The sequence below is a fragment of the Nannobrachium achirus genome (assembly GCF_963921795.1).
Source record: "Nannobrachium achirus genome assembly, chromosome: 13".
In the NCBI taxonomy this organism is placed as follows: Eukaryota; Metazoa; Chordata; class Actinopteri; order Myctophiformes; family Myctophidae; genus Nannobrachium; species Nannobrachium achirus.
This window is the reverse complement of record NC_137833.1, coordinates 58,440,490-58,456,378: the sequence shown is the minus strand read 5'-3', so window position 1 is coordinate 58,456,378 and position 15,889 is coordinate 58,440,490. Positions and strand designations below refer to the sequence as shown.

Below are 15,889 nucleotides of genomic sequence, written 5' to 3'. Positions count from 1 at the left end.
CTGTGATGTCAGGGGAACCACTCTTAACAGAATGGGTTTGCCGCTCTGACATCACGCTCTGGCTTGATGTCCCTTTAATGCCCATTTATGGAGATCGCTGATGTCATCACGAGTCACACTTGCAAATTAATTACGTCCTTGTCCGTGTCGGAATGATCTTTTTTCTTTTTTAAGATATGTTTTGGTGGTCTTTAGTGTACAGTGGAGATGGACAGGAAACAGGGAGAGAGAAAGTAAAGATTGTCGGGAACGGGACTCGAACCCGCGACGCGCTGTCTGGTTACTTTGGAGTCCAGGTGCCTGGACCGCTAGGCCAGTGGTTCTCAAAGTGGATTCTAGAGACTCTGTGGGTTCCTTTAGGGGGTCTAAATTGACCCATACAAGTCTGTAACTCTGACAGTGTACAAATGGAACCAAATGGACCCTAGCGGGTCAGGGTTAGTACAGTGTCAGAGTTAAGGGGACACCTTGACATTTGAACGTTTGAGAAAACACTGCGCTAGGCCACATAAACCATTCAACAACTAGGAACATTGTGCTCAGGATGCCTATCAAATCGTCGTTGTCGGTTGGAAACCTCGTATCTCCAAGTTTCAAATGTGTACGTTCTTTCGCAAAGTAAAGCCCTGCTTCATCGTACAAGGCCGTCGCACAAAAATAGTGAAAACAGCTGATCTACAAGCACACAACGCCTCGCGGTGCAAGGTGTGTGCTTGTAAATCGGCTGTTTTCACTAGTTTAAATCATTTTTGAAATGAAAAACGGTTTTGGACATACAAGGTTTTCACCCGACAATGACGAAATTGTTCTATACCTGTGGGGACATTTGGCCCTCACAATTATAGTAACACACACACACACACACACACACGCGCAGATAAGACTGCGATCGATATGTCAAGGAAGTTGTATGACAGACAGCAAAGGTTGAGGATTATATCAGCATGACCTCTCCTGTTGAAATACTCTGGATGGACAGATTAACACAATAATACACACATGCGCGCACACACACACACACACACACACACACACACACACACACACACACACACACACACACACACACACACACACACACACACACACACACACACACACACACACACACACACACACACACACACACACACACACACACACACACACACACACACACACACACACAATACACCACACATCTTTAAATGGCGGACGAAGGCCGTGACAAAAATGGAGCATTGTCTTTTAAAGATTTTGTTAGATACGGCAGTTTAGCTTTTATTAGAAGGAAATACAAAATTATGAATAAACAAAAAACGAATCTCCGCATTTTGTCCCCCAGAAGCCTGGTGGAGGAAATGCCCAGATATAACAGCAATATAGAGGGTATGCGTGTGACACCGTTATCATCATAATAGGGAGTTATGTGGGAACGCCTACCGAGTGGCAAAAAAACTACTTTCTGGTCTTGACAGCCCATGATTACAATTTACAATTTTAGATTACAATTTACTGCATTTAGCAGACGCTTTTAATCCAAAGCGACTTACAATAAGCAGGTAATACATCATGAAGCAAGATAATATGTCAGTACATCAACAACACTATAACAATGCATAGGAATATCAATCTAGAAAAACAATAACATACATAGACCACGCACCTAATCAGTAAAACGTTTCTAAAACCTAAAAATGCTATCTAGCTTCATATATGGTCATTGAGTGAAGGGGAGTGTTACAGTAGTGCTATGGGTTTAGGTGGAGTGAGGTGAGTCTTGTGAGTCTGTAGTTCTAATGGAAGCTAGGGAGTGAGTGTGTAGTTCTAATGGAAGCTAGGGAGTGAGTGTAGTTCTACGTGCAACAGGGAACTGATTAAACACACTGATTAAATTACGTTAAACTCACTTTGCCACTCGATTAGCCAATTGCACTTTATGCACGTGCATACGCAGTGTAGCGTATTTACAGCCATTCAGCAAACAGATTGAAAAGATTTTAAGAGAATTTTCCTCTCCTTTCCAACTTGTTTCGTCAGTGACGGACGTAGGAGCTCCACTGCTGCTGGTTTTACAAGACAGGAAAATCCTTGAGAGATGACAGGCGATGGAGCCTCCAGCCGCTTAAACAGGATAACAAGTGGATATTATGTATCCATGGTGCCTCATGCCTGACGTATACTGGAATGTGATGAGAAATATTTGACAATGGCAAATGCTATAAGAAAAGAGGCAAAACGTGTTTTGCCTCTATAAGCTCATGGCCGATGTACAAGCTTTTTGTACAAGCTATTTTGGGGAGGTCTTCAGTTCAAATATGATTATTTTGGGGAGGTCTCCAGTTCACATTATGATTATTTTGGGGGTGTCCCGGGGTGAAAAGGTTGAGAACCACTGTAGCCTGTCAGCATGAGCCTCCAATCCACTTGGCCTTTGGCCCTCTGCGGTTCCGGTCTGGACCATTCATCCTACACAGCATCCATCTATGCCAGGGGCAGTAGAGGCGGAGAGCAGGCTCTGAGCAGTGGCGTCAGTTCAGCACAAGCCACGGTATGGCAACATTCGCGCGCGTGCAAGACACCAGTCATGTTGTCATACCTTAGCAACAGGCATGTATGATGAATTTATTGCAACTGTTTATATCTCCAAACTGGCTTGGGAACGCCTCGGTATACTCCCTGAGGGAGTGGAGGAAGTTGCTCAGGATAAGGAAATCTGGAGGTCTCAGTTGGAACTGTTACCCCCCGCGACCCGATTCCGGATAAGCGGTTGAAGATGGATGGATGGAGGTCGCAAGTTACTATGAAAACCTCCACCGGCTGTCCGTCAGTTCGTCACGTCACGTCACACTTTTGGCCCTACTCTTATCTCCGGCACCGTTGCCCCTATCCATGCCAAACTTTGCACACACACAATCCTTGGCTGGCAAACCACAACCTCCACCCACTCATTTCTCACATGCCGCCCTTCTAGCGCCACCACGAGGTTGCTTTTTGCAGACAACATACATGCGACCTGACGGTCGCGTATCTTAGATTAGATTAGATAGATTAGATTAGAGATTAGATTAGAGTTTATTTGTCATTGTAACAATACAGTACAGGTACACAGGCACAGTTTCATTTGTCAACGATCAACTCATTTTCAAAGAACAGTACACATACAAGTACATTCACAGTACAACGAAATGTATTTGTGCATTTAAGGGAGCACGCTGCTGCCATACAGTACATACAGTACCACGGCGCTGCTATAGCCCTTTCTTGCTGAAAAAGAAAAAGATAAAGATTTGGGAGGTGCAAGCTTTGCCCCGATTAGGGAGTCTTACTGGTTTTAAGAAGTACATTTTATTTGCGTGTCGGAACACAAAACGCAGTGGGGGGGTCCCTGCATCATCTCTCTCAGCTAAGGGGTCCTTGGCCTGAAGATCTCAGAAGAAGATCTAGAAGATCTATAGTCTCGCGAGGCCAGACTGTTGCCTCCGCGATTTGGGCAAATGCTCCCGGCATACAGTCTGGCAAACGGAAATAGAAACGAGGAGTGCGAGATAAAGCGGATGTGACGCAACCGCTCCCTTGGTGCAGTAGCAATAACATGTCCTACTTGAAGCGTTATGTCTCCTTTCAATATTTCTGGGGGCGTTATATCGTCTTTCTCTGGTGTTATTGGTGTTACCTCCATGATGTTTTCAAACGTTTTCTTAAACTATACACCCATAACAAGAATAGGCCGTTCGAATGACTTTGTCTGAGCTAGTGTGTTTCTGTTACGTTTCCAATGGTACTACAGTTCAGTGCAGCAGTGGCTACTTCCGATACTCGCCGTTCGGGTGCTGCCGTTCCAGACTCTATATAGCATTCGGAGATTGTGGAATAGTTGTCTGGCTACGCAAGACTAGAAGATCTATGCCATATGGCGACACATTACTGACTAGCAAATGGCCCACATTAGCACATTCCCTGGATACATTTACTACTAACGCGTGACTGCTAACAAATAAAGAAATAATCTTAGGGAAGGAAAACCCTCTGCTTGCCCACCCGGCCTCCCAATTTAAAAACACATTCTAAGTAATTAGTTGTTCCGAGAGGACATCGTCTCCCTGCTTCATTAAATCAAATCTGCTCATGTTTATAGTCAAGTACAGCCTGGTTTGCCGGGAACACAGATGGCCTGTGGAAACGTGCGCAAACTACACTGATCACTTTCACCCCCGCCGGACACGCGCGCGTGCACGTGCGCACACGCACCCAGAACAATTAAACCCAAGCATTGGAAAAAACGTGGACTCCCTTTGTAATCAGTGTGATTCAGACAGTAGCCATCTTTCACATTACTTAGCAGGAATGGAAAAACAGTAATAACCTGTGAGCCAATGCTTGTAGCTTGTAGATCACAACGTGTCACATTGACACTCCTCTATGACAAAGATCTCTCTTTCTTTCTCCTGGGATGTACAATACAGCACCAGAACAAATAGTTGCCGTCATTGTTTCTGATTATAGATTGCATATTTATTCATTACATTCACCTCCTGTAGTCTGACTGTGAATCCTAGTAAGACGCCTCAGGGCAACATGTGACCTCGTCGCGCCAATTCTTGGCCATCTGGCCAGTGATGTATACCAGTTACCCATGGAGATCCATGTACTGTATATGGTACATCCCATTTATGCCCATACATGAAGATCCCTGTCTGAACCAGCAGCACAGATATGGGCTGTCTTCCTCCATATATGGGCAAACCCATATGAAGTCCTGTTAGATATGGGCTTAATATTGATGACATCAGGGCTCTCCATGTATGGGCATAAAAGGGATTATGTTAGAGTGGTTCCCATGACATCACAACAAAACCCATATGCCCATACATGGAGATCCCTATCTGAACCAGCCACACAGATATGGGCCATGTCTTGGCCATCTGGCCAGTGATATAAATCGATGAACATCAGGGATCTTCATATATGGGCATAAAAGGGATTCTGGGGAATACCCATATATGGACTTTTACATAGGTGATGTCACCTGTGATATCACCTGTGATGTCACAGTGATGTGTCAAGGGAACCACAGTGTCAGGCGTGACCTTCAGAGATACACGGATATGTGGACAAGATGTGCCGGACGTCACAGTGACATCAGAGCATGATGTCAGAGCGACAAACCCATAGACTGTAAAAATGTGTACACGTCCGTCTACACGCGGACAAGCTGTGACTTCAGTCGCAACAATAACCTGTGTGCCAATGGAGCCAATGCTTGTCGATCACAACGTGTCACATTGACACTACTCTATGACAAAGATCTCTCTCTTTCTTTCTCCTGGGATGTACAATACAGCACCAGAACAAATAGTTGCTGTCATTGTTTCTGATTATACATTGTACATTTACTCATTACATTCACCGCCTGTAGCCTGACTGTGAATATAATATCCATTCCTTAGATAGAAATGAATGCACATTTAATGTCAAGAGTCAAGACCAAGTTTATGTTATGCTTATTCTGTTTTTGATCTAATCTCTCTGCTATTACCGCCATAGGCTTTCTTGGGTTCAAACTCCTTTTAGCAAACCTTGTATTGCACTGTACTTTCCCTGCTTTTTCCCCCCTGCAAACTGCTAATACAGTATTCAATCAATCAAATACCTGCACCCATAAGTATGTTATACTTGTCTCAGATTAATATTTTTGAGATTCAGTTCAAATCTACAACTTAAGTATCTTCTTTTTTTTCATCACCTAAGAAAACATTGCCACGGTTCAAAAGGTTTTCTCTCGCAGGCTGACACTGAAAGATTGATGTGTGGGTTTTCATCAGCAGCAGGCCAGACTGACTGACTGACTGACTGACTGCTGCAACACACAGGGGTGTCACACCAAATCCTGGGCCCTGGGTACAAGGATTCATTGCGGGCCCCCCATTAATGTTCTTCATGGGGGGAACTGGAAACGCATTATTACGCATTATGTTGTGCTTTAACTACTGAAAAATAGCAGATATACAAGCTCACAGCGCGGCACCGAGTGCCGCGCTGCGAGCTTGTAGATCTGCTATTTTTTAAAAGTTGTGAAAATGTGTGCAAGTCTTTGAGTATTCAAATCCTTCTGAGGTTTTAAAAAACAAAAAAAAAACTATGAGTCTATGTCAGTGGTGCTCAAACTTTTTCATGATATGTATTTGGCCACGGACCCCCATCTCAAAATATTTAGTTCCAGGGAGCCCCAGAAGCAAAGATTAGAATTAAAACATTTTCGCTTAAAAAATACATATATTCAAAGATTTACACACAATTTCACAACTTTTCAAAAATAGCAGATCTACAAGCTCGCAGCCCGGCACTCGTTGCCGCGCTGTGAGCTTGTAGATCTGCTATTTTTCAAGAGCTAAAGCATAAAATAATTAAGGCCCTAGTAACTCAGTCCCACTTTCCCCCAACCTTGTGAGGCCCCTGGCAACACAACACAGCTCTGCTGGAGGCTCTGACAGAGAGAGAGAGAGATAGGGAGAGGGAGAGAGGGAGGGAGGGAGGGGGAGAGAGAGAGAGAGAGAGAGAGAGAGAGAGAGAGAGAGAGAGAGAGAGAGAGAGAGAGAGAGAGAGAGAGAGAGATGATGTAGGATGTTGCAGCATGATCCCTTCTCACCTGCCAGGAGTCTCCTCACCGAGAGAGAGAGAGAGAGAGAGAGAGAGAGAGAGAGAGAGACGAGTCGCTGAGGGCACACATCACACTATAGCCTATTTAGAGCTGGAACGCATCCGTGTCACGTCGGACCGCATTCACCATTACTTCATGCTTCAGCTATTGAAAAATAGCAGATCTACAAATAAGACCCAATTCTATAAATGCCTCTTAAATCCTTCTAAGGTCTTTGAAAACTCTGGTTCTCAAACTTTTTCATATCGACCCCCATCTCAAAATGTGTTTGTATCAGGGAACCCCCCTAGGCAAATGAGTTACAAATGTTCGCTTAAAAAAAGACATATTCAAAGATTTGCCAACATTTTCATGATATATATATTTTTTTAAATAGCAGATCTTCAAGCTCGCAGCGCGGCACTCGGTGCCGCTCTGTGAGCTTGTGTATCTGCTATTTTGTATAGTAAAAGCATAAAATAATAGGTAATAAGTAATAATGCGTAATAGTGCGTTTCAGGTCTTAATAGGCTAGTGTAAGATCAGTGCAATGGTTTACCTGTCAGCTACTCCACGAATAGTGAGATCCTTCCACTAGAGTCCTATAAATCATTCCATAGTGTCAGGCGTGTTTGTTGTAAGGACCAAAGACTCACAAACGCAACGGCTTGCAACGTGGCAACCACTTGCATCAGAATCCTAAAAAACTACGTGATTCGCAAACCGGACGGTCCAAACACCCAGGCGCCGAGGTGCGACCGATTCGCCGTTTCCGCAGCAACACCGCGGATAGGCCAAGGGTTCCCAAACGTTTCCCAAACCCCACCCCATATTCGTATTTGAACTCCCCCCCCCCCCCCCCCAACCTGACAAGCAAAGTTCAAGGTTTATTAGCATGTCCCAAACAGGGCAATTCATGTTACAGCCAGGGGTGTGGTCCTGATTTAAAATGAAGCAAACGCGGAACTGAAAGTTCCTATGATAGGCCGCTAGCTGTGCTGTTCTGGCACCAGAAGCAACATGTTCTCCATAGGATTCCATAAATTTCCCCCGAAACATTGTCATAAATACTTTATGGTTCCTGTCGCTAGTTTAAAGCCTCGATTCAATCACCATGATAAGTGTTTTGTGAAAATATGGTCCAATGTTATATTTGATGTTATAGCAGGGTATTCTGTAAATGGTAAATGGTGCATTTATATAGCGCTTTTATCCAAAGCGCTTTACATAGATTGTGCATTACATTCACCCATTCACGCACATATTCATACACCGGTGGCGGAGGAAACCATGCAAGGCACCAACCTACTCACCGGGAGCAATTAGGGGTTCAGAATCTTACCCAAGGACTCTTCGACATTAACTCAGGGGGAGCCCGGATTCGAACTGGGAACCCTTCGGGAACCCTTTGTGCTCTAATAACGGTTTCTCTACCCCTGAGCTATGCCACCCCTCTGTAGGAGGGGATTGTGATCATAGGCTTGTGATAATTCTTCTTTGTGTGCTTTTTTTTTCCGGCAAGCTCAAGACAATGTCCCATGTATCCATGCGGTTGCACCTGACTGTTGGCAGGCAATAGCATTCGAGATGGTATCATTTCTACCAATGAACGTTGATTTCTACAATGATGAAAAAAAAGCTTCATTTGCGCAGCATAGAAACCAATGGCTTTCTATGGTTACAGCAGATGATAAGACTAAAAACACAGTCTCAACATACACAAACAAGAACATAGACAGAGATATGGTCACAGTATTCAGTAATAAAAAGCACAAGTATAAGTGTACCAACAACCATCCTCCCACCTCCATAACTGGACTGCAGGCTACATGGAATTGTAGGAGTCGAGGCATTACATTTAGTCTGACTCGATTCCACAGATACATATTGAGAAAATAGCCTCGCACCGGCGGTTGTAGGCGTGAAAAAGTAACAAAAGGAACTACAATTTCATGAATAAAATATTAGCGATCTTTTTACAGCTTTAGAGCTGTCAGAGACGAACGCCGTGTGTCGTCCGGGCTGACAGCTCTCGTGCCCGGGGAGGGCGAAGAGGAGAGCATCCCGCTAGGCAGCAGCAGACGTCAGGACTACAGAGAACACAGTTTGTTGACTTAAAGACCAACTCAAGGGCTTGGTTTTGTTTGCAGGCACATGAGCATGTGCACAGCATTCATTTAACAGCGTTAATTTAAAGAAGTCTACATATTTCCTATCGATTACAAATCCCATGAAGCCTGGCTGGTCAGTAAGGGACTCAATAGAACCTTATTCACACGGCGGCCATCTTTGATCACATGACCACGTCGGGTGGCAAGAAGCCAATCAGAAGCTTCCGCGGGTGGGTCTTGCCTTATTACCCAAAATGCTGTTTTGAGCTTCTGATTGGCTGCTTGCTACCCGACGTGGTCATGTGATCAAAGATGGCCGCGGTGTGACTAAGGTCTATTGAGACTCCGCTGGACATCAAATTATTGGCTTGGGGAACACGACAAAAACTAAAGGATATCCATGGATTGAAGGCCTCATGGGGTGTGTAATTGATAGAAAATAAAAAAATTTTGGGTGCACTTTAACTATGAGGGCATGTTCTTTCCTTTTCCTTTTGAAACACCAAGCATCTGGCTTCTAAACATTCTGACCAGTCTTCTGATGCTACAGCTACGTGGCAGACAACCAGATCTCTGCTTTTCTGACTTGCTTTGTGCCACGCACGCACGCAGCCCCACACACACACACACACACACACACACACACACACACACACACACACACACACACACACACACACACTCTTACACTTACTTGGTGCCGGGCTGTGAGCTTGCATATCTGCTACTTTCAATAGCTAAAGTATAAAAGAATTAAGGCCCCTCCACCTTGGACCCAGTTCGATTTGTGCGTCTTGTCGCATGCGGTAAAAACTCATCATCATTATGACTCCTTTTGGGATCCGCAGCGCCGATTCCGCACAGCATTGCACACCAAATCCAATGCGTTTTATTCATGCAGCAAACGAAAAAAATAAAAAAACGCAACTGTCCTGTGTGCTCAGTCCCACTACCCCACCCCCTCCCTCCTTGTGACGCCCCCGAGTGGGCCTCACCTGGGCGAACAGCATGTTGAGCCTCATCTGCTCTGCCAGCACGCTGACGTTGTGGAAGAGGTGGGGCTGCATGTGGCTCCACATGTGAGGGAACCACCAGAAGTCCTTCCTGTGGCGTAGCAGCATGTCGTCTCCACGGTCCTCCTCGTCCGTACCTGCACCACCACCGCCAGGGACGTGCAGAGAATGTTAAGGAGGCAGACAGGCTGACATTTCTAAAGGTGCCTTTTGGTGAAAATATTGAAAATAGCAGACAGAGGTTGGCTGTTTTCGGTACTTCATAACACACTGATCTAAGCCTAAAAAAGGCAATTCATGGGTTGCATTTGTAGTCCTAAACGGCCATGTTGAGTACCGACACAGGTGTTTCTATTTGTTTGATTGGCACAGAACTAGTCTGGGATCACTTCACTTTCCGGGGTTTGATCCGGTTGGGAGCGGAAACCACTCTACGTCATGTTGTAGTCCTAGACCTAGACGGACTACACTTTGGCTGGAACTATCAAACCGGATTCAGTTTTAACCCAAAATATTCCCCTGCATCAAAGGACATACTTTTAGGGCCTACCTAATAAACCCCTTGATGCGGAGTAGTTTTGCTTTTGGAAAATTTGTTTAGTTTATGCATCTTTTAGTCCAACTCGTAGCGACTGGCAAGACTACACTAGGCTACTCGAGCATTTTAATAGGGATTGGGGAAACAAACGGAGGGAACCAAATCAAAGCGACGCTGCTTATTCTATTGGTTTCCGCGCTTTCGGCTTTAGGGCGGAAACCAAATGGCCTGTAGTGAACGAACACCTGGCTTTCCCCCAGAAAGCCTGGTAAGGCGAGGTTAGCAGTAGCACAGAACTAATGTCGATGCCAATCAGAACACCTGTGTTGGTCCATTACATGGAAGTCTATGGTAACCATGGCAACGCGAGACATTGAAGAGAAAAAATCATTGCAACATAAGTGTTAAACAATAAAATAAAAAAATCTTCAAAACATTTTCTTTTTCCAAAATCTTTTTGTGCCCCATTGGCATTGGCAGGTCCACAACATGGCTGGTGTAGGACTACAAATGCAACCCATGAATACTGGAGATGTGGCATGGATTTCTACACAGAGAGGGCAATTCTTTCAACATAAGATGCTGCGTTCAAGTTCAGGAGAGTTTGGACAAGGCAATTCTCTTGAATGCTGCCTTCAGGTATGGCATGGAAAGAGGGAATTTGCATTTCTTTCACCATAGTGAAAACTGCATTCATGGTGTGGAGAGGACACTTTTTACAAAAAAGGGCAGGGGCTCAAGCCCCTTTGATGTATGTGTGTGCACGTGCCTTCCACACGCCCAGTCACAACATGTCATCATGGAAATTATTAGATTTTTAAATTGTATTTGTGAGATACTTTTGAAAACATTTTGGAATAGTTTTTTATTGATGCCTTTTTTTTGTAATCTTCTGAAATAATGTCTTTATTTGTTTTTTAATGTAGCAAAGGAGGATATTTACTGACCAATAAAAACTCATGGGTTCCGACCCACTGTTTGGGAGGTACAGCTACAGTACTATTTACTGTACCTTTATAGTAGAACTGTAATGTACTATACTGTACTGTACTATAATGTACTGTACTATAATGTACTTGTACTGTACCTGTGTGGTAGAACTTTCCAGAGAAACCCAGGTTGAAGGTGAAATTGGGGACCAACGTTCGAAGCTTATTCTGAGTGCTGAGGAGAGCCTGCGGATGACAAGGATCACAAACATGTCAACAACTATTGCTTATCCTCGTTTTCAACCTTTCCCCACAAATTCAGTCGTTGTGACCAGGGCGCAGGAATTTCAAGGGCCCTCAGTTTGGCCTTGTGCCCCTCAAACCAATGGCATGACCTGAGGCAACAGTGGCCTTAATGCAGGGGCGTCAATTGGGGATGGCAGGAGGCGGCATAGCTCAGGGGTAGAGAAACCGTTATTAGAGCACGAAGGCCAGGGTTCCCGAAGGGTTTCCAGTTCGAATCCGGGCTCCCCCTGAGTTAATGTTGAAGAGTCCTTGAGCAAGACTCTGAACCACTAATTGCTCCCGGTGAGCAGGTTGGTGCCTTGCATGGTTTCCTCAGCCACCGGTGTATGAATGCGTGCGTGAATGGGTGAATGTAATGCACAATCTATGTAAAGCGCCTTGGATAAAAGCGCTATATAAATGCACCATTTACCATTTATGGCAGGGGTATGCAGCTGCCATACCCTTGGTCCAGGGGGGAGAATACAAGTTACTTTAAAATATAAATCCATGAATGTCTCATTGTCTTATCTGTGCTGGTAAAATAACTACAAATGCAAAGTTTAACAAGGTATTAGGCCTATAATTATATTCTCCACACTTTTATTCTCCCCATCTTGATAGAATAGTATATAACCAGGTTCCGCAGGTCAGCTGCACAGGTGCAATTCATTATTGTTAATTGTGGCACGTTTACTATATTATGTCAAGTTTAGCTGCACTTGAACAACTAACGTTACAGACTGCCATATCCAGCCCAATAACCATAGACATGTTTGGGGAAAATCACTTCTTAAAATAAATGTATCATGCCTGTTGCTAAGGTATGGCAACATGACTGGTGTCTTGCACACGCGCCACCAATCATGTTGCCATACCTTACCTTTTTCTGAACTGACGCCACTGCCTTTATGCCCCAGCTGACTGTACCACTTTCTCCTCTGTCTTTCTTGTCAATATGTAGACACCAGTGTCTCTTTCTAGTCATGCAGACACCAGTTTCTTTTGTTGAGATTCTGAAATCTTAACTCCCCGAGTCCCCATCTTTAAAGCAATCCAGTGACTTTGATTGGTGCAGGGCTGTGCATGGATCAGATTGTAAATACCATCATTTATCTATTTCACTGCAGATTAGGTTATCATCCATAACCCTTAAAGTTTTACTATGTAACTTTTTTTATAAAACAAATCTTAAAATTGTCCTAACTGTTAAATCGCTAAAGTTTTAGAACACCCACTCCGTTATTTTCAGCTTCTGAAGCCTTCTCTTTATATGTTTTCTATGAGCCGTGAGGGGGGGAGAATTTCGCGCCATGATGACGTAATCTGCATCATCTGTATACGTTGTGTATACGTTGCCCAATCACATCGCCGATCATGCACACATGGTACACTACCGGCCAATCACAGCTTATCTGCCCTGGTCTTGAAGTGGGGTCGCCATATTTGTAGTCGCCGTGTGTCTCTTTACTCAAAAAGTAATCTCGCCTACCAGGCAGGGTGAAGTCGTCCGTTTCTCCGGAATGCCTGAACGCCCAGGAACCAGGGACCCCTCTAAAGATAGCTCTCGGCGTTGTGGAGGCAGACGCGGGGGTGTGAAGGTACGAAAAACGGGCGAAAGACGCGAACGCGACCGCGGTTTGCTATATGGCTACTGACCACTAGTTGAGAATCTTACACAGTATAGCTTTAAATTCAACAAATTCTGTCAATTGACTAAAATCTGGTTTTATTTCATGGCCTTCTTGCCCTGGCATTTGGCCTTTGTGCACTCAAAAAAATGGACAACACCAAAGGCCATGTGGCCTTGCCCCTAACATGACAAAATTCCAGGCCTGGTTGTGACAATGACCACGACCCTGTGTAAAGCTATAAAGGTATTTATTCGTAGAGTGCATTTCAACAACAAGGCAATTCAACATGCTTTACATAAACCAAAAAGAAACGCAATTATGAAATGCCATTTGGAATGGGTAAAAATGAAGGAAACAGAGGTAGAAAGGTGTAATTCTGGGGAAACTGCAAGTGTGGTTGCACTGACGCGAGGAATCCACGGGGAACTGAATTCCGTCTTACATTTAGTCTTTCTTGATGTTCAAAAAGCAATTAAATTGCTCTTTTCCTTCATTAACTCACTCCCTGCTAAACGTCCTCAGAACGTCTTTTCCCCTGGGGATCTCGGTGCCAGACGTCTTTCTGGACGTCTTTTACTGTACACACTGTACACAAAAGATCTAAGCCTTATCCAGCCTCTCACAACATATGATACACTTCCTCAAAGTCTGACAGTGTTTTTTACAACATTAAACAAAAGTGCACAGCCTCACATGAAATTAAACATCATTAAATTGTCCAAAAAGAAAGACCTCCTCTCAGAAACCTGAAACCAATTATACAATGAGAGCAAGACGGGTAACCAGAAAGCCGCAGCTTGTGTGTGGGCGTGCTAGCGTTTGTGTGTGTGTGTGTGTGTGTGTGTGTGTGTGTGTGTGTGTGTGTGTGTGTGTGTGTGTGTGTGTGTGGTCCGCTGTCTGTTTCAGTGGTCCCTGGACCACCACATATATAAGCACATCATTTCAATTCAGTCCCTTCAAAAACTGCCTCTCTCTAGCCTCTCAGACTAAAACAACAACAACAACAACAACACACAGACAGATCGCTGTATAAATGCTTGTAAAACATAGCCTTACCTGATATCTTATAATCCACCTCATGTTTATACCGGTAATCCATAAGCCCTGAAACATGACGGTCGCTGAATCCATATGGCTTTAGTAGCTCTAAAATGTATTTTATTGGCAGTTAGTAGAAACGGTTTATTTAGTCCTAGCCACCCAGCTGCAGGGGGTGACTGGGGGTCCCTGCATGACAGTCTGGCAGTGCGATCTGTACTGGTGGTCCCCGGTCCCTCCCTGGATGCCTGCCTACACGGAATCGGTAATCCCCGGGGGTCCACAGCTCAAACAGATGGTTACACAAGTGATCGGTTTCTCTTTTTTTTCTCCTCCCTTCAAGCCTGCAGGCAGGCATGGCTGCATGGCGCGAGTTTGATTCAGCTCACTAGAAATCTCTCTAACAAATCTCTCGAACAAAACTTGTGGGGGTCCTTCACAATGAAACGTCCATAACGATCCATAACAATCCTCCTAATCCTTCAATCTTCAATGCACATGTCGGGTGCATGTTCACACAACACAGCACGTCGAAGTGAAAAACTTTCGTGATGTCCCCACCCCCACACACACACACACACACACACACACACACACACACACACACACACACACACACACACACACACACACACACACACACACACACACACACACACACACACACTTCTGAGGAAACGGCAACCTAACCAAGAGGCCATGTGATTTCTGACTAAAGAGAAACCTAAGTGCAGGGGCTACTAGAGGGTCGCGGCCCTTCGGGCTGCTCACATCTAGTTGGGCTATAGGGGCCTTTTTTTTGTGATGACAATTATTTAAATCAATCAATCAAACGGTACAGTTTCATGACAGTAGGCCTACAGTTGACTGATGTAAGGTCAACTAAAAGGAATCAAAGCTTAGGTAAATTATTTTTGAGTGCAGAGAAGTTTAGCTTTGTAGAGCAGGGAAGTGCAGGGAAGAGGATTTTTGAGGGCATGGCTGACATGTCCTAAAATGTCCTAGAATGAGAAAATAGCAAATCTACTAGCTCTAAAAGCTCTCAATGTGTTGCGTTGCAACACATTGAGAGCTTGTAGATCAGCTATTTTAGGTGCAGCCAGCAGCCTATTCTAGACAGAGGGTTATTCGAGAGACTCAAGCCCCCTTTGATGTCTATATGTGTGCACCTGTAGAGACTAGAGAGTGTATTTTTGGCAGTAGGACAGAGAGAAGGAGAGCGAGAGCGCCCCCAAGTGACAGAGGCCTTCATTCACTTATTGAATAGCACAATATCTACTATGTGAATGAACTTCAATGTAAAAGTCTGTAAAAAAATGGTCATACATGGCCAATTTTCTAAACAACAGAATATCTGGTTTGGAGCACTGGAAAGAGGGCACATTTATCTTTCCAGCAAGGTATAGTTTATATAGTATTCATTGCTCATTCATGATTTATTCAATTTTCCAAAAAGGAAAACCTCTTCTCAGAAGCCATACCATACCCTATACTTTTCCACTTTACGAGATCAGCGAACATCTTTGAAACTTATAGTTTGGAGCGTTGGAAAGAGCACGAATTTGCCTTTCCAGCAAGGTATAGTTTATAATAGCAATCATATTTTATTCATAAGTTATTCCATTTTCAAAACTAAAACATGCTTTTACTCAAAATGTCTTCTCAGCAGCCTGTGTTTTGCCCATAACATGCCCTATCTTTTTCCACTTTCTGAGATAAGCG

At 44.2% G+C, this 15,889-nt stretch overlaps 1 protein-coding gene across 1 annotated transcript in view; it reads right to left on the bottom strand.

Annotated features, from left to right (window-relative positions):
* Window positions 1-15,889, bottom strand: part of ndst2a (N-deacetylase/N-sulfotransferase (heparan glucosaminyl) 2a) — a 62,321-nt gene that overhangs the window by 23,987 nt on the left and 22,445 nt on the right. Inside the window, exons 3-4 of the mRNA XM_080739929.1 lie at window positions 11,369-11,456; window positions 9,726-9,880 (exon numbers count right to left, since the gene is read on the bottom strand). Coding sequence (XP_080596055.1) covers window positions 9,726-9,880; window positions 11,369-11,456 — 243 coding nt within the window. The remainder of the gene's footprint in view (window positions 1-9,725; window positions 9,881-11,368; window positions 11,457-15,889) is intronic.